General features: G+C 46.3%; 1 protein-coding gene across 2 annotated transcripts in view; it reads left to right on the top strand.

The window, feature by feature from the left end:
* ADGRD1 (adhesion G protein-coupled receptor D1) overlaps positions 1-18,310 on the top strand; it is a 181,211-nt gene that overhangs the window by 52,607 nt on the left and 110,294 nt on the right. For both annotated transcript variants that reach the window (XM_040251587.1, XM_040251588.1), the window contains one exon: positions 12,042-12,183. In XM_040251587.1, coding sequence (XP_040107521.1) covers positions 12,042-12,183 — 142 coding nt within the window. The remainder of the gene's footprint in view (positions 1-12,041; positions 12,184-18,310) is intronic.

Here is an 18,310-nt window from a genome sequence, read left to right as displayed (position 1 = left end):
TAAACCTGCCTGGGGTGTGGAGTCAGCACATGAGATTGATGGGATAGGAGGGCGACAGGGATGGATGGGCTCTTCCCCCAACCCTTCGTTTTTTGACCACTCTGGGCCCCTCTGATGTCTTCTCTGGGGCAATGACTGACCATCCACAGGTCCTGGATTGGGGCGTCCTTTGTCCCTGCATGGGCCTGGACACAAGAGATCCTCTGAAGTCCCTGTCTCTGGTCCCATAGTGATGAGAAATGTTCAATTCTTACTGATTCTCATCCGTCATGTGGGCAGCTGGGACAGCTGTTCCTTCAAACCAGCGATCCGAGCTGGATAGGGTGCAGAGTCACCTGATCCTCCTCCATAGATGGGCCTGGGACTCAGAAGGGATGGGACTCAGAAGGGATGGGACTCCTTGACTGAAGGGCTGGGACTCGGGCCTCTGGATTTCAGCCTCTCAGTGATGGACTCACTTGTGCTTCAGAAGGATATGTTCCAGGGGGTAGACTTAACTTTAATGTCTGCATTTCTTTTTATTCTTAATGCTACGTGTTTTCATTTCTTTTTTGGCCATGCTGTGAGGCATGTGGGAGCTCCCCGGCCAGGAACTGAACCCTTGCACCCTGCATTGGAAGCATGGAGTCTTAACTGCTGGTCCTCCAGGGAATTCCCCTGTCTTCACGTCTTTGTAAAGCCAAGCCATCCAGGCAGAAGGAATGACAGGGTCAGAATCACCGTGTAGCAGCCCATGGTATAGCCACTGATTCGGGCAGTCATCCTCAATGCTGACACCCCTGGGCGAGGGGTTGTGTGGAGACAGGGTTCTTCCCTGTTGCTCCACAGAATACCTGTTAATCACTATGTGAGAAGGTCCTGGAGAGCAGAGACCACTTTAGTCAAGGGGTCATGCTCAGTCTCACAGACATCGGGGCAGGCTGACGTCCTGCATCCCCTGATGGGAAGCAGTGGCAAGAGTCATCCTGCCCCCAGATGCTCGGCCTGATGCTCCCCATGAAGAAACAGTCAAGGGCTATTTTGTAAAACCTTGATTTGGACTGTCACGTGTCCATGCAGTGAAAGCAGTAACAGGAGCAGGGCCTGTTCAAGGTCAGAGGGGACTGGGGGGACATGGTGACTAAGTGGATGCTGCCCCTTCCTTGACAGGAAAGCAGAGCTCTGACAGACACCCTGGGGACACTGAGGATGCTGGACTGTAGACTGGGCACCAGATCACGGGTTGAAGCTGGGTCAGATTTCTGAGCGTGGTGATGGTTAGGGTGGTTATGTAGGAGGCAGTCTTTATTTTTAGAAGATACACTTAAAGTATTTAGAGTTGGAGTATCATGATGTACTTTCTGATGATTCAGCAAAAAGAAGGGGTATGTGTGTGTGTGTGTGTGTGTGTGTGTGTGTGTGTGTGTGTGTGAGAGAGAGAGAGAGAGAGAGATGCCAGACAAAGCAGAAATGGCAGAATGGTGGGAGCTGGGAATCCAGGTGCACTGTTTCTAGCATTTTCTGTTGGCATGACTCTTGCAATGCAAGGTTTGCAGAGGAGGGTCCTGGTTGGGGCAGAGATTCTGGTTCTTGCCATTCTCTCTTGAGAGACCCCACTGAACTACTTTATTATATTTTGGCTGTGCTGAGTTTTTGTTGCTCTCTGGGCATTTTCTCTAGTTGCAGTGCATGGGCTTCTCGAGGCAGTGGCTTCTCTTGTTGGGGAGCATGAGCTCAAGGGCATGGGAGCGCAATAGTTGCTTGCAGCTATTGCAGACACAGGATCGAACCTGTGTCTCCAGCATTGGCAGGCAGATTCTTTATCACTGAAACACCAGGGAACTACTTCTTGATACCAAGAACTTAGTGACTTTTAGAGCTTACCTGGGCACCACGGAGGTCATGTCCATCATCCTGGTGGATGCTCTCTTTTTCTGTCAGTCAGAGGCTTCTCATACCGCTGGAGAATTCTCCCAAGTCTCTCCAAGGCTCTGCCCCACATCTCCATGTGCAGCACCTTTCAGATCTTTCAGGAGGTTTAAGTTTCCTCTGCTTAGCATCTCTTGTCCCCTCACTGCCACCTCAAGCATCAGTGAGAATGCAGCTCTGATAGAAAGGAGGGAGATGGACTCCAAAGTGAGCAGGACACCATGTTTGAGCAGGAACTTGCTAGAAAAGGAGTTCATTTACTAGGAGATATTTCCAGTTTTACTTTTTGTATTAAATCTCCCTGTACAACCTGGTTTACCTGTTGCTGTTGTTCAGTCACTCAGTCGTGTCCGACTCTTTGCGACCCTATGGACTGCAGCACGCCAAGCTTCCCTGTCCTTCGCCATCTCCTGGAGTTTGCTCAGACTCATGTCCATTGATTCAGTGATGCCATCCAACCATCTCATCCTCTCACCCACTTCTCCTCCTGTCCTTGATCTTTCCCAGCATCAAGGTCTTTTCCAATGAATTGGCTCTTAGCATCAGGTGGCCAAAGTATTGGAGCTTCTGCTTCAGCCCCAGTCCTCCCAATGAATATTCAGGGTTGCTTTCCTTTAGGATTGACTGGTTTGATCTTCTTGCTCTCCATGGGACTCTCAAGAGTCTTCTCTAGCACCACAGTCCAAAAGCATCAGTTCTTTGGTGCTCAGCCTTCTGGTTCGCCTGTGGGGCCCTCATACCTGGAGTGGTCTTTTAATGAGACTACTTTTTCTTGTTCCACGCATGCTGATTTCTCTTGCTTGAGGACCAGAACTCATCTCTCCATATGCTTGGGTGTTCTGCTTGCAAATTTCAAAGTTCCCAGATCTGCCCTAGAGATCCTGAAATCTTCCATCCTCTTTATGCTTTCTTTCTTTTTTTTAATTTTTAAATTTTTGCAATGTTACGTTGGTTTCTGTGGTACAACAACTCGAGTCAGTCATACATATGTCCCCTCCGTGTTGAGTCTCCCTCCCCTTCTGCATCCCATCCCACAGAGCACCAGCCTGGGCTCCCTGTGTTATACAGCAACTTCTCACCAGTTATCCATCTTACACAGGACAATGTATATATGTTGATGCTACTTTCTCCATTCATCCCACTCTCTCTGTCCCCCATGGTGTCCATGTCCACAAATCCATTCTCTACATCTGTGTCTCCATTCCTTCCTGCAAATAGGCTCTTCAATATCATTTTTCTAGATTCCATATATATGTGTTAATACATGATATTTGTTTTTCTCTTTCTGACTTACTTTGCTCTGTATAACGGGCTCTAGTTTGATCCACTTCACTAGAACTGACTCAAATTCATTCTTTTTTATGGCTGAATAATATTCCACTGTATATATGTACCATATCTTCTTTATCCATTCATCTGTTAATGGACATCTAGGTTGCTTCCATGTCCTGGCTATTGTAAACGGTATGCAATGAACACTGGGGTACATGTGTCTTTTGGAATTGTGGTCTCCTCAGGGCATATGCCAGTAGTGGGATTCCTGGGCTGCGTGGTAGATTTATTCCTAGTTTTTTAAGGAATCTCCATACTGTTCCCCATAATGGCCATTTCCATTTCCATTCCACCAACAGTGTAGGAGAGTTCCTTTTTCTCCACATCCTCTCCAACATTTATTTTTTGTAGATTTTCTGATGATGGCCATTCTGACTGGTGTGAGATGATACCTCATTATAGTTTTAGTTTGCATTTCTCTGCTAATTAGGGATGTTGACAGTCTTTTCATGTGTGTTTTGGCCATCTGTATGTCTTCTCTGGAGGGATGTCTATTTAGGTCTTCTGCCCATCTTTTGATTGGCCTTTTTGCTTTTCTGATATTGAGCTGTGTGAGCTGCTTATATATATTCTGGAGATTAATCCTCTGTCAGTTGTTTCTTTTGCAGTTGTTTTCTCCCATTCTGAGGCTTGTCTGAACCTTGTTTATTGTTTCTTTTGTTGTGCAAGATTCCTCCTGACCCACCTCCTAGAGTCATGGAAATAAAAACAAAATAAACAAATGGGACCTCTCCATGCGTAATCTAAGGCACAGATGACCAGCAGAGGGGTCGTGGCTCAAATGTGCTGAAATATGTGAGGGTGTAGGGCTGGACTTTGGCCTGTGTCAATCAGGTCCCCAGGGGGACCAGATGGGTAATTTGGGGGAAGTTAGAAGGAGAGGCCATTTGCCAGGCTGTGCTCAGGGTGTGCTCCCTACTATAAAGGATAGAGTAATAACAGGAGGGCTTCCCAGGTGGCTCAGTAAAGGGGGTAAAGAATCTGCCTGCCAATGCAGGAGACTCAGGTTTGATCCTCGGGTTGAGAAGATCCTCTAGGGGAGGACATGGCAACGCACTCCAGTATTCTTGCCCAGAGAATCCCATGGACATAAGAGCCTGGCGGGTTACTGTCCATGGGGTCACAAAAGAGTCCACATGACTTAATGGCTAAACGACAACAGAATAACAGGAAGTGTTCTCAGAAGGAGGGAGTGGGGTGTGATGCTGCCACCCTGGGCTGATGGGGTCTGGAGAACACAGCTCCTAGGGCAAAGATGCAAGGGTGTGGGGAGGGGCACCATGCCCTTTTCGTGACCCCGCAAAAATAGTGCTGTCTGGGTCTCACTCTCTTCTCCGACTGGCTCTGATTTCCTGTGGGTGCTGCCACTGGCTGAACGTCCCAAAGCAGAGGGCAGGGCCTGTACAGGGGAATACAACCATGTGGCCCCTACTCCCGGGACTGTGTTCTTTGCCATTTCTCCCCTTGCATCTAGAATGAGCCTGTTTTCTTATCCAGAAAGGCCCCCAAGCCCTGGTACAGTCAATTCCAAAGTGACAGATATTCCAATCTCCAGGTGTTACTGCTCCCCAGATAACAGGTTAAAATAAAAGAAAATCAAGCCTGGATCAGATTTATGAAGACATGGGAAAAACCTTATTAAAACTGGAGGTACCAGAGAGGTTAAATGAAGTCATAAAAAACCCTCTTTTTATTATGAAAAAAAATCGAACATCTGTAAAAACAAAAGAGACGGTCATCACCGGGTTACAACCAGGACCACCCACAGCCGTTTGGGCTTCCTCTGCCCAACCCACTCCCTCACCCTGGCCCCACCAATTATTTTGAGGCAAATCTCTGACATCATGTAGTTTCATCTGTAAATATTTAGTCTCTATTTTTAAAAGACAAAGACTTTTAAAAATACAGAATAAACTCCATGCCATTATCCCATCTAAAAAGTAAACAGTAATTTCTTAGTCCATCTGATGTCTTGTCATTGTCAACTTGGGTGGTGGTGTTGGGATGGTGGGCTGCTTCTGGCTCAGCCACCATGGACCCCGACCTGGGCCTCTCTGCAGGGCAAACCCAGCCAGAAGGAAAGGCCTCCCTGGCTGCATGAGAAGTGAGTCACTGGAGACCGTCAGTGTAAACCCATCCGTATTGGGAAATCGTACTTTTCCAGATTAAAAATGCTCCTAAGGGCACACTGTAGACTGTTGAGTCTGATATCAGTTCCTGTCCTTAAAGGCAGTGTCTAGTAGGCTGCATTTGGCCGAATCCACGTGTTCTGGGGCCAAATCCAGGAATCCACTCAGGACTTGCACTGTGTTTGTGGAGAGAAGATTCTCCATGGGTTTTCCATTTTTTACATGTTTTTCTTAAGATTTTGATCTAAGTCATCATGGTCTGTCTGTGAGAAGATTAATTCACTGAACACATTAGTTGAGAACCTACTGTGTGTCAGGCTTGGTTCTAAGGGCTTAGAGAGCTGTGAACAGAATGGGTAAGAAGCCAGCCCCCGGTGGAGCTTACATCCTAGTGGGAGATGGCAGCTGACCTGATGAACTGTTCGAAAATGGACGTGGATGGGGAGAGGGGAGATGGGACACATACCGATGAGTTTGTAGGGTCTTGTGCTCATGGTTGTGATTTTGCTGTTGGCGAATATATAGTCCTAATTTTTGCTAGACAAATAATTTCTATTATGTTTGGTGGAATTACATACATGCTGACTTCACACAGAGAAGCATGGACTGTGAGGTGTTGGCAAGCATTTCACCGTATCTCAGTGGATACTGCACTGAGCTCAAAACATCTCAGCTCCCTGAAATCCCAAGCGGAGAGGCGGTCTACCTGGGCAGCCTCATTGTTCTGCAAGAGAGCAGGCCTCTGTGTCACCGAGGACCGCATCTTTCTATCTTTGGGTCTGAACTGGTCCCTGGTGACAGCCAGCCAGTCTTAACTTTCCATACCAGTGGCTGAACTCCCTGGCTTTTTAGTGGGGACAATATCACCTCCAGAAGGTGAAAATTGGTTTTGAGGGCAAGGAGTCTGAGAATTACAGTGGCTATGGCTCTGCAAAGTTACCTAAAGCATATTGAAGTACATAAGCAGATTTCCTCTATGTCTGTGGTACTGCGATTTCACAGGATGGGCAGGTGTTGATGGAGTAATGGTGGGGTGTTTGGAAAAATGGGTCTAATAGGACTCTTTCTGCTGCTGCTAAGTCGCTTCAGTTGTGTCCGACTCTGTGTGACCCCATAGACGGCAGCCCACCAGGCTCCTCCGTCACTGGGATTCTCCAGGCAAGAACACTGGAGTGGGTTGCCATTTCCTTCTCCAATGCATGAAAGTGAAAAGTCAAAGTGAAATCGCTCAGTCGTGTCCGACTCTTCTCGATCCCATGGACTGCAGCCTACCAGGCTCCTCCATCCATGTGAATTTCCAGGCAAAAGTACTGGAGTGGGGTGCCATTGCCTTCTCTGAGGACTCTTTAGGGGGCCATAATGAAAAACAATGGCTGAGAACCACGAGCTAGAGTGAGACTTGCTTTTCAGTGTCTTTCACTTTTTTAAACCTGTGTGACTTATTCCATATGTGTCTGGTAGCTTGGGGCTTGCACAGTGATGTCTTTCCAGAGAAGAATAATCAGAAAGCAAATCAATCATGTTCTCTGAGTTTCCAGCAGCTCCTCAGCTTTCCAACCTTGGTGATATTCACAAACACAAGGAATCCATGCCTCTGTTTTGCTACAGGGAATATTTTCTGTTGGAAATACCCTTCAGTTCAGTTCAGTTCAGTCGCTCAGTCGTGTCCGACTCTTTGCGACCCCATGAATCGCAGCACGCCAGGCCTCCCTGTCCATCACCGACTCCCAGAGTTCGCTCAGACTCACGTCCATTGAGTCCCTGATGCCATCCAGCCATCTCATCCTCTGTCGTCCCCTTCTCCTCCTGCCTCCAATCCCTCCCAGCATCAGAGTCTTTTCCAGTGAGTCAACTCTTCGCATGAGGTGGCCAAAGTACTGGAGTTTCAGCTTTAGCATCATTTCTTCCAAAGAAATCCCAGGGCTAATCTCCTTCAGAATGGACTGGTTGGATCTCCTTGCAGTCCAAGGGACTCTCAAGAGTCTTCTCCAACACCACAGTTCAAAAGCATCAATTCTTCGGCGCTCAGCCTTCTTCACATGACCACAGGAAAAACCATAGCCTTGACTAGATGGACCTTAGTCGGCAAAGTAATGTCTCTGCTTTTGAATATACTGTCTAGGTTGGTCATAACTTTTCTTCCAAGGAGTAAGCGTCTTTTAATTTCATGGCTGCAGTCACCATCTGCAGTGATTTTGGAGCCCCCCAAAATAAAGTCTGACACTTTTCCTACTGTTTCCCCATCTATTTCCCATGAAGTGTTGGGACCAGATGCCATGATCTTCATTTTCTGAATGTTGAGCTTTAAGCCAACTTTTTCGTTCTCCTCTTTCACTTTCATCAAGAGGCTTTTTAGCTCCACTTCACTTTCTGCCATAAGGGTGATGTCATCTGCATATCTGAGGTGATTGATATTTCTCCTGGAAATCTTGATTCCAGCTTGTGTTTCTTCCAGTCCAGCGTTTCTCATGATGTACTCTGCATATAAGTTAAAGAAGCAGGGTGACAATATACTGCCTTGACGTACTTCTTTTCCTATTTGGAACCAGTCTGTTGTTTCATGTCCAGTTCTAACTGTTGCTTCTTGACCTGCATACAGATTTCTCAAGAGGCAGGTTAGGTGGTCTGGTATTCCCATCTCTTTCAGAATTTTCCACAGTTTATTGTGATCCACACAGTCAAAGGCTCTGGCATAGTCAATAAAGCAGAAATAGATGTTTTTCTGGAACTCTCTTGCTTTTTCCATGATCCAGCGGATGTTGGCAATTTGATCTCTGGTTCCTCTGCCTTTTCTAAAACCAGCTTGGACATCAGGGAATTCACGGTTCACGTATTGCTGAAGCCTGGCTTGGAGAATTTTGAGCATTACTTTACTAGCATGTGAGATGATTGCAATTGTGTGGTAGTTTGAGCATTCTTTGGCATTGCCTTTCTTTGGAATTGGAATGAAAACTGACCTTTTCCAGTCCTGTGGCCACTGCTGAGTTTTCCAAACTTGCTGGCATATTGAGTGCAGCACTTTCACAGCATCATCTTTCAGGATTTGAAACAGCTCAACTGGAATTCCATCACCTCCACTAGCTTTGTTCATAGTGGTGCTTTCTAAGGCCCACTTGACTTCACATTCCAAGATGTCTGGCTCTAGATTAGTGATCACATCATCATGATTATCTGGGTCATGAAGATCTTTTTTGTACAGTTCTTCTGTGTATTCTTGCCACCTCTTCTTAATATCTTCTGCTTCTGTTAGGTCCATACCATTTCTGTCCTTTATCGAGCCCATCTTTGCATGAAATATTCCCTTGGTATCTCTAATTTTCTTGAAGAGATCTCTAGTCTTTCCCATTCTGTTGTTTTCCTCTATTTCTTTGCATTGATCGCTGAAGAAGGCTTTCTTATCTCTTCTTGCTATTCTCTGGAACTCTGGATTCAGATGCTTATATCTTTCCTTTTCTCCTTTGCTTTTCGCCTCTCTTCTTTTCACAGCTATTTGTAAGGCCTCCCCAGACAGCCATTTTGCTTTTTTTGCATTTCTTTTCCATGGGGATGGTCTTGACCCCTGTCTCCTGTACAATGTCATGAACCTCATTCCATAGTTCATCAGGCACTCTATCTATCTCAATGAAACCAAGCCATGCCTATGGGGCAACCCAAGATGGGCGGGTCATGGTGGAGAGGCCTGACAGAATGTGGTCCATTGGAGAAGGGAATGGCAAGCCACTTCAGTATTTTTGCCTTGAGAACCCCATGAACAGTATGAAAAGGCAAAATGATATGATACCAAAAGAGGAACTCCCCAGGTCATTAGGTGCCCAATATGCTACTAGAGATCAGTGGAGAAATAACTCCAGAAAGAATGAAGGGATGGAGCCAAAGCAAAAACAATAGTTGTGGATGTGACTGGTGATAGAAGCAAGATCTGATGCTGTAAAGAGCAATATTGCATAGGAACCTGGGATGTCAGGTCCATGAATCAAGGCAAATTGGAAGTGGTCAAACAAGAGATGGCAAGGGTGAACGTCGACACTTTAGGAATCAGCGAACTAAAATGGACCGGAATGGGTGAATTTAACTCAGATGACCATTACATCTACTACTGCGGGCAGGAATCCCTCAGAAGAAATGGAGTAGCCATCATGGTCAACAAAAGAGTTCGAAATGTAGTACTTGGATGCAACCTCAAAAGCGACAGAATGATCTCTGTTCGTCTCCAAGGCAAACCATTCAATATCACAGTTATCCAAGTCTATGCCCCAACCAGTAATGCTGAAGAAACTGAAGTTGAACGGTTTTATGAAGATCTACAAGATCTTTTAGAACTAACACCCAAAAAAGATGTCCTTTTCATTACAGGGGACTGGAATGCAAAAGTAGGAAGTCAAGAAACACCTGGAGTAACAGGCAAATTTGGCCTTGGAATGCGGAATAAAGCAGGGCAAAGACTAATAGAGTTTTGCCAAGAAAATGCACTGGTCATAGCAAACACCCTCTTCCAACAACACAAGAGAAGACTTTACACATGGACATCACCAGATGGTCAACAAAATGAGATTGATTATATTCTTTGCAGTCAAAGATGGAGAAGCTCTATACAGTCAACAAAACAAGACTGGGAGCTGACTGTGGCTCAGATCATGAACTCCTTATTGCCAAATTCAGACTTAAATTGAAGAAAGTAGGGAAAACCACTAGACCATTCAGGTATGACCTAAATCAAATCCCTTATGATTATACAGTGGAAATACCCTTAGGCAGGGTATTTCCATGAAGGCAGGGCTAGGGTTTTAAATCTTTTTTTTTTTTTAATTTTGGACTATGCTTGGTCTTCTTTGCGGCATGCAGGCTGTTTGTGGAGGCACGTGGACTTCTTTAGTTGTGGTGTGCAGGCTCAGCAGTTGTAGATTCTTAACCACTGGACCACTAGGGAGGTCCCAGGGGTTTTAAATCTTTACAACAATATTTTTAAAAAACATCTCACATTGACAATTCCAGGAATAGTTCTGTGTGCTGCTGGGGACCTGCTCTTTTTTAGGGACTGATGTTAGGGGCTTGTTCAAAGAGCTGGGTCCCATGGTGATGATGGTGGTGTTCGGGGGAGATGCGTGGGTCTCATTGGCTCTAGTCCTGGTCACCAGCTTTGAGTCTAGTTAACAGGTAAAACTAGTTGAGGGAGGAAGTAGATTGTACACCCAGCTCCCAGGGATCTGCTTGATGTTATGAAGATGATTCTGTGAGTATAAACACAGGGAAGGGACAGAATCCCCATGCAAAAGTCCAGATTAGGAAAGAAACCAGCAGATGACTGGGTGACCTGAGTCGGGGCTGAATGACTTCATGTCGCAGGCATCCTAGTGAAATGTCTGAAATTCAGAGCAAGGCAACAGACATTTGCTGATTACTGACCATATATCAGGCAGGGCGAGGGTGAGGGCTAGATAAGCAGTCACCAAAAACACAGTGTTCAGAGTGGTGTTCATTCTTGGCGTCATTCGTGTGCTACAAGTGGCAAACCCTGAATGTGAACACCTTCTTAGATCTTGCACCCCAAGTTCCTTGTTTCCCTCATCCTAGTCCTGGCCCTGAATGTCATTTCAGCTTCATAACGCCATGAGACAAGTACTATGTCTGTCAGCCAAGATTCTTTTGATTGGGCATAAGCAACAGAAACCCAGGCATAAGCTGTTTTAAACAAAAGGGGAGTTTGTTGTATCACATAAGCTGAAAGGTGCATGGACAGCTGGCTTCAGAAGCAGCTTGATCCAGTGTCCAGCTGCTATCTCTCAGCTTTTCCTGGGTGTGGACCTCCTTCCCAGTCAGTCTCTCTGTTCATGATTATAAGCCACTGCTGGAACCTCTGGAGAAGGAAATGGCAACCCACTCCAGTGTTCTTGCCTGGAGAATCCCAGGGACGGGGGAGCCTGGTGGGCTGCCATCTATGTGGTCGCGCAGAATTGAACACGACTGAAGCGACTTAGCAGCAGCAGCAGCAGCTGGAACCTCATGGTTCCAGACTGACATCTAACAAAGAGAAGTGGGGATCTCTGACCCAGCATTTCCATCTGAATCTTGTTACTTCTCTTCGGATCTTAGTGGCATCTGAACAATCAATATGGTCTGAGGAATGCAGTGCACTGATTCACTCAAATTGTGATAGCGGGGTTTACTCTTGAGTTAAGGATGGAGGTCCCTCCAAAGCGTATGGGCTACAAGTCAGGAAGGGGTGGTCACTTGGAGGGAAGCTGAGGTGCCTTTATCAGGAGAGGGATAAAGGGCTACTGGGTGACAAGACAACAGGTGTCCATCACATTACTGTTTGCCACAGTGGTTTATAATTTGGGCATGGCAAATTCCAACAGATAAGTCACTTGTCCCAGGTCAAGTGAATGTATGGCTGAGATTTAATCTCATTGTTTTGATCTTCCTGTTCTTCCCCACTTCCTGGATTACCACTTCCTTCTACTAGACTACAGACTCTGTGAGGTCAAGGGCTCCATCTCACCTTTGGTACCGACACCAAGTCTTGGAGCAGAATGTGCTATTTGATAGAAATCAAAACTCCACCCCCAAAAGATTTCAGTCTCAAAAGTCTCAGGCTTAACATGAAATTTTAAACTCAAGGTTTTTTTTTTTTTTTAATTTCTGTTTTGTAATGATTTTTCATTTGTTCCCAAGGATTGCTGAGGCAGCAAATTACAAAAACTGCTTGCTCTCTGCGACCAGCTATCTGATCTCCCTGGAGGTCTCCCCGACGCCGAAGCTCTCCCAGAATTTATCGGGCTCCCCTCTTATCACTGTCCACCTCCGGCACCATTTGGTGAGTTAGAGTGAATTTGTCCTCATTTCTGCTCTTTGATTTCCTTTTGCAGCAAGGAATATTTGATCGTCTGTATGATTGTAGAAAGAATCTTGGATGGATTGGTGCTGGCCAGAATTAGGATTTTGGCATCCATTTTTGTGATTATTTTTGAACAGCAGTGGAAAGTCCCCTGGATAGCTCTGGGGTTGGACACACAGTATTAATTTTGTGTAAAAAGGCCTCTGAGATCAGACGTTGCTTTCATAGATGTATGCACAGCAACTGTGGCTATTTCTGTTTTACAATAAATGTTGTCTTTGGAGGAGGGGATACCTTGGCTCATTCTCACTTAGTTGATAGCCATTAGCAAGACAGAGAGCTTGGTTCTTTCTGGGAAACACTTTAGCATTTTGAAGAGACGTTTCTATGCTTTCAGTTTTGAGCTATTTGTTTTGCCCCGTTGTAACTGTGATTATCTCCACCTTCACTCTATCTTTGTGATAAGAATGACAGGTGTATCAGGGACACGGAAGTGCACCTGTCCTTTAAAAAGTGTGACTTTCCTTGTGCCAGGATCGTGCACTATGGTTGAAGCTTGACGTTTTCAAGGAATTTATTAAAGAATGCAATATATGTATTAAATTTTTATTGAAGTTTAGTTGATTTATAATGTTGTATCCATTTCTGCTGTATAGCAAAGTGATTCAGTATACAGTCTTTTCCATATTCTCTTCCCTGATGGTTTATGATAGATGTTGAACGGATGTTGAACTGTACATTAGGACCTTGTTTATCCATTCTATGTGTATTAAGAACTCAATCCACTTTTGATCCTTTGAAGTCCTACAAAGACCGTTCCCGCCAGGATCTTCTATTTTGTTCCATTTTATACTGTTCCATCCCATTCTGCCAACATTATCTGAAGACCTACTGTGTGCCGACCCCTGTGTCTGTCTACCTGTGTTTTTATCACCTCCTCAATGAGACAGCATTGAGGGAAGCTGATGAGTCAGGACAAGCTGCTCTCACTGCAGCTCCTGCCTCTCCCTGCCACCCCCCAGCCATGGTTCCCCACGAAGGTCAGGCCCCTTCTCGGTTCCCTCAGAACCCAGTTCTGCCCATTTGTCCACACTTTCCGGCCAGTGTCTGTCTGCACTTGTGCTTTCCCAGGCAGATAGACACCACCAGACAGCTGTTGCTCCATTCCCTCTTTCATCCTGACCATCTTGCTGATTGGGATTGGAATGAAAACAGACCTTTTCCAGTCCTGTGGCCACTGCTGAGTTTTCCAAATTTGCTGGCATATTGAGTCCAGCACTTTTACAGCATCATCTTTAGGATCTGAAATAGCTTAGCTGGAATTCTAGCGCCTCCACTAGCTTTGTTCATAGTGATGCTTCCTAAGGCCCACTTGACTGAGCACCCCAGGATGTCTGACTCTAGGTGACTGATCACACCATCGTAGTTATCTGGGTCACTAAGATCTTTTTTGAATAGTTATTCTGTATATTCTTGCCACCTCTTCTTAATATCTTCTGCTTCTGTTAGGTCCATACTGTGTTTTATTGTGCCCGTCTTTGCATGAAATGTTCCCTTGGTATCTCTAACTTTCTTGAAGCGACCTCTAGTCTTTCCCATTCTCTTGTTGCCAGAGAATGTTTTAAACTACTGCACAATTGCACTCATCTCACACGCCAGCAAAGTAATGCTCAAAATTCTCCAGGCTAGGCTTCAGCAGTACATGAACCAAGAACTTCCAGATGTTCAAACTAGATTTAGAAAAGGCAGAGGAACCAGAGACCAAATTGCCAACATCTGTTAGATAATAGAAAAAGCAAGAGAATTACAGAAAAACGTCTACTTCTGCTTCATTGACTATGCTAAAGCCTTTGGCTGTGTGGGTCACAACACATTGTGGAAAATTCTTAGAGATGGGAATACCAGACCACCTTACCTGCCTCCTGAGAAATCTGTATGCAGGTCAAGAAGCAATAGTTAGAACTGGACGTGGAACAATGGACTGCTTCCAAATTGCGAAAGGGGTACGTCAAGGTTGTATATTGTCACTGTGCTTATTTAATTTATATGCAGAGTACCTCATGCGAAATGCCGGACTGGATGAAGCACAAGTTGAAATCAAGATTTCCAGGAGAAATATCAATAACCTCAGATATGCAGATGACACCACCCTTATGGCAGAAAGAGAAGAGGAACTAAAGAGTCTCTTGATGAGAGTGAAGGAGGAAAGTGAAAAAGGTGACTTGAAACTCAACATTCAAAAAACTAAGATCATGGCATCCGGTCCCATCACTTCATGGCAAATAGATGGTAAACAATGGAAACAGTGACATACTTTATTTTCCTGGGCTCCAAACTCACTGCAGATAGTGATTGCAGCCATGAAATCAAAAGACACTTGCTCCTTTGAAAAAAAGCTAGACCGCATATTAAAAAGCAGAGACATTATTTTGCCAACAAAGGTCCGTCTAGTCAAAGCTATGGTTTTTCCAGTAGTCATGTATGGATGTGAGAGCTGGACCATAAAGGAAGCTGAGCACCGAAGAATTGATGCTTTTGAACTGTGGTGTTGGAAAAGACTCTTGAGAGTCTCTTGGACTGCAAGGAGATCCAACCAGTCCATCCTAAAGGAAATCAGTCCTGAATATTCATTGGAAGGACTGATGCTGAAGATGAAGCTCTAATACTTTGGCCACCTGATGTGAAGAACTGACTCATTGGAAAAGCCCGTGATGCTGGGAAAGATTGAAGGCAGGAGAAGGGGATGACAGAGGATGAGATGGTTAGATGACATCACCGAGTCAATGGACGTGAGCTTGAGTGAATTCCAGGAGCTCGTGAAGGACAAAGAAGCCTGGTGTGCTACAGTCTGTGGCATCTCAAAGAGTCAGACACCACTGAGTGACTGAGCTGAACTGACTGATCTCGCTGACTCCTCGCTGCCTCTCTCATCACTCCTTCCTCCTCTGCTCCATGGCCAACCTTCTTCAGGAACCTTCCCTCCATCCCTGGCCACCGACCCACCCAACTGCAACCTGCTCCTTCCCCCTTCTCTCGTCCTCTTCATCCACCTGCAAACAGTCTTTACCTGAAAATGTTCCCCCACCCTGTCTCTCTCCTCTCTCTTTTTGAAAATCACAAAACATTAAAAAAAAAATGTGGTAAAATACACATAAAATTCACCATCTTGACCATTTTTAAGTGCACAGTTCAGTGGTGTTAAGCACGTTTCACATTGGTGCGCATCCTTTACCACCGTCCCTCCCCAGAACTCTCCTGATTTCAAGAAACCAAAAGTCTGTCCTCATTAAACGCGAATTCCCCCTCCTCATCCTCAGTCCCTGCTCGGCACACACCCTTTTCCTTTCCATCTCTGTGGCTTTGACTACTCTGGGCCCTTCGTGTAAGTAGAATCAGAGAGGATTTGTCTCTTCATGTCTGGCTTATTTCACTGAGCATCAAGTCCTCAAGGTTCATCTGTGTGATAGCAAAAGTCAGAACAGAATGTCCTCCTTTTTTTGTTTGTTTTTTCTTTTTCTTTTATGGCCTCACTGTGAAGCATTCGGAATCCTAGTTCCCAGACCAGGGATCAAAACTGTGCCCCCTGCAGAAGAGCAGAAATTTAACCATTTGGACTGCCAGGGAAGCCCCAGAATGTCCTTCTTTTTAAGGCCGAATCCTAGTGTATGGTGTGGGTGGACCACGCTTTGTTCATCCACACATCCATCAGTGAACACTTGGGCTGTTCCCACATTTAGGCTATTGTGCGTAATGCTGCCATGAACATGTGTGTGGGCAAGCATTTCTCCCAGACCCTACTTTCAGTCCTTTTGGGTATGTCCTTGCAGAAGTGGCTTCGCTGGATCCCATGTTTCAGTGGTCTTATTCAACACCCACCTCCCCCTTCTCTTCTTCAACCTAGGTTGATTTTTACCATTTCCACTTTCTATACACATTTTCACACTGCAAAGATGGTCTCACATGTCTTCAGAGGAGCTTCCCAGGTGGTGCTAGTGGTAAATAACCCATCTGCCAATACAGGAGACATATAAGACTCGGGTTCCATCCCTGGGTTGGGAAGATTCCTCCAGCACTCATGCCTGGAGAATCCCCATGGACAGAGGAGCCTGGTGGGCTATCATCCATGGGGCAGCAGAGAGTCAGACACGACTGAAGCGAGTTAGTCTGCACGCAGCGCATCTCCAGAGTCCTCTGCTCGCCTGCGCTCTGTCAAAGCCCACCCCACCCCCTGCAGCCCCTGAGGCTCCCACTTCCGGGTCTGCAGGACATGTCCCCCCCTTTCTCTGGTATCAGCCCCTCCTCCACTGCACCACCTGCTCCAACTCCGTCTGCAGGAACGTTTACCTCTCTGAATTCATGGGGTTGCCTTGATTTCAGACACCACTTCCGGACTGATGTTCCTGGTGACGCAAAACCCACCTCTCCCCCTGGCCTCACTCCTATTCTCCAGCAGGTTTCTCCACCCCAGGGGTGCAGGTGGGCACGTTACCCCCCAGCCTGCATGTCCTCTGTGTCTGACCTCCTGTCACTGTATCGCCTTCTCTCTGCTCAGAGTTTGGCGCCCTGGTGCCCTCCTGGCTCCTGGTCTCTGGGTGGGGCCAGCTGTGACCCTGTTTTCTGAGCATCCCTCACCTTCTCCCTCCCGCTGCCCCGCCCCTGGTTTGGAGTCTCACTGCTGGTTTGGTTCTGCCTGAGCTAGAAGCTTCCTGACTGTTCTTCCTGCTTTATTCTTCCCGAGTTCCCAAGCTTATCTTCCAGAAACACGTGCCAGGTGGTCTTACTCAGCTATTTAAAATCTTTCAGTGACTCAGGTTTCCCTGAAGACGCATTTCAACTTCGGGCCGCGCGGTCAGTCTTGAGTGGACCTTTCCAGTGTAACTTTCTGCTTGAACCTCTGTCCAGAGGAACAGAAACACTCACTCTCCTGTGAAGTCTGGGCCTGGTGGCCTCTGCCTTTGTGTGTGCCTCTCCTGTTATCTGGAAGGCCTTCCACATCTCTGGGGTCTAGTCCCACCCGTGTCAAGGTCACTGGAGTCATTACTGCCTCCTCCATGAAGCCCTCTCTGATCTCCCCAGGGAAGAACCCCGTCTCCCGCTTTAACGGCTTTGCTCTGCACTAGTGCCGCCTCCGAGGATCGCATCTTACTATTTATGCAAACTGACCATCTCTTCTTTTTTGACATTTGTGTGTAAGAAGTTTACTCAAGAGGGACTGCAAGCTTGACTTATATGGGAAAGGAAGGAAGGCTGAGTAGAAGGAGAAGGCTGCCTGTGATGCAGTCTCAACAAAGACTGAAGGTGACCCCGTGATGAGCTCTGAAGCTGGGATGGCCCTTCAGAATGGTCCCCTTGAAAGTTAGGGGCTCTCACCTTTAGTCCAGTACATGACTGAGGGCTGTTTAGGAAGGGAGTGACCTTGGACAGGAAGCTCTTACCTACTAAAAGCAATTCTGGCAGTTGAGGACTCTCAGTAGCTGAACTCACAGCAGTTGTGGGTGTACAAAAAGTATATGTAAAAGGGCAGGGTAGCTAGAGAGGAGTGGGAATCAAAATAAGCGTTCAAACTGACCATCTCTTAAACCAGCCTGTGCAATTGCGGGCAAGCTGTCCTGGACCCCATTTGGAACCATCGATTCCTTCCTCTTGATGCCTGGCATTGAGCTTTGGCTCAGAAAATATTTGTTGAACGAGTGCTGAGCTCAGAGGCAGCAGCACCATGTAAGTAGCTCTGTCCTGATTTGTGTTATTTGTGTGTATTTGTGTGGCTCCTCTTTCGATGGAGAGGATGCTCACCCGGGCCAGAGGCTCTTCCCCAGCTGCCATCCAGAGGAGGCAGCTAACTAGGCAACATGAGCTCGGCGGGCTCGCCTGTTTTGGAAATTTGGTTCTAGTGTGAAACAGAGGCATTTTTAGTGCTTCTGGTGTTGGCGGTTTTATGATGTGGCATGGAGGTATTGCAAGTCTCTAATCCAAGTGCATAAAAGCAGAGAAGGCTTGCTCTGAATGATTCTGGAAGCAATGTGTGTTTGAGGTTGAAGTGGCCCTAGGAAAGGGGGCTGTGAGTCTTGGCAGATGTCAGGGGGCATGCTGAGCTGGGGCTGCAGGT

This window comes from Oryx dammah, unplaced genomic scaffold, assembly GCF_014754425.2.
Source record: "Oryx dammah isolate SB20612 unplaced genomic scaffold, SCBI_Odam_1.1 HiC_scaffold_12, whole genome shotgun sequence".
NCBI lineage: Eukaryota > Metazoa > Chordata > Mammalia > Artiodactyla > Bovidae > Oryx > Oryx dammah.
Note: the sequence above shows the minus strand (reverse complement) of the source record. Positions and strands in the feature narration are given on the sequence as shown.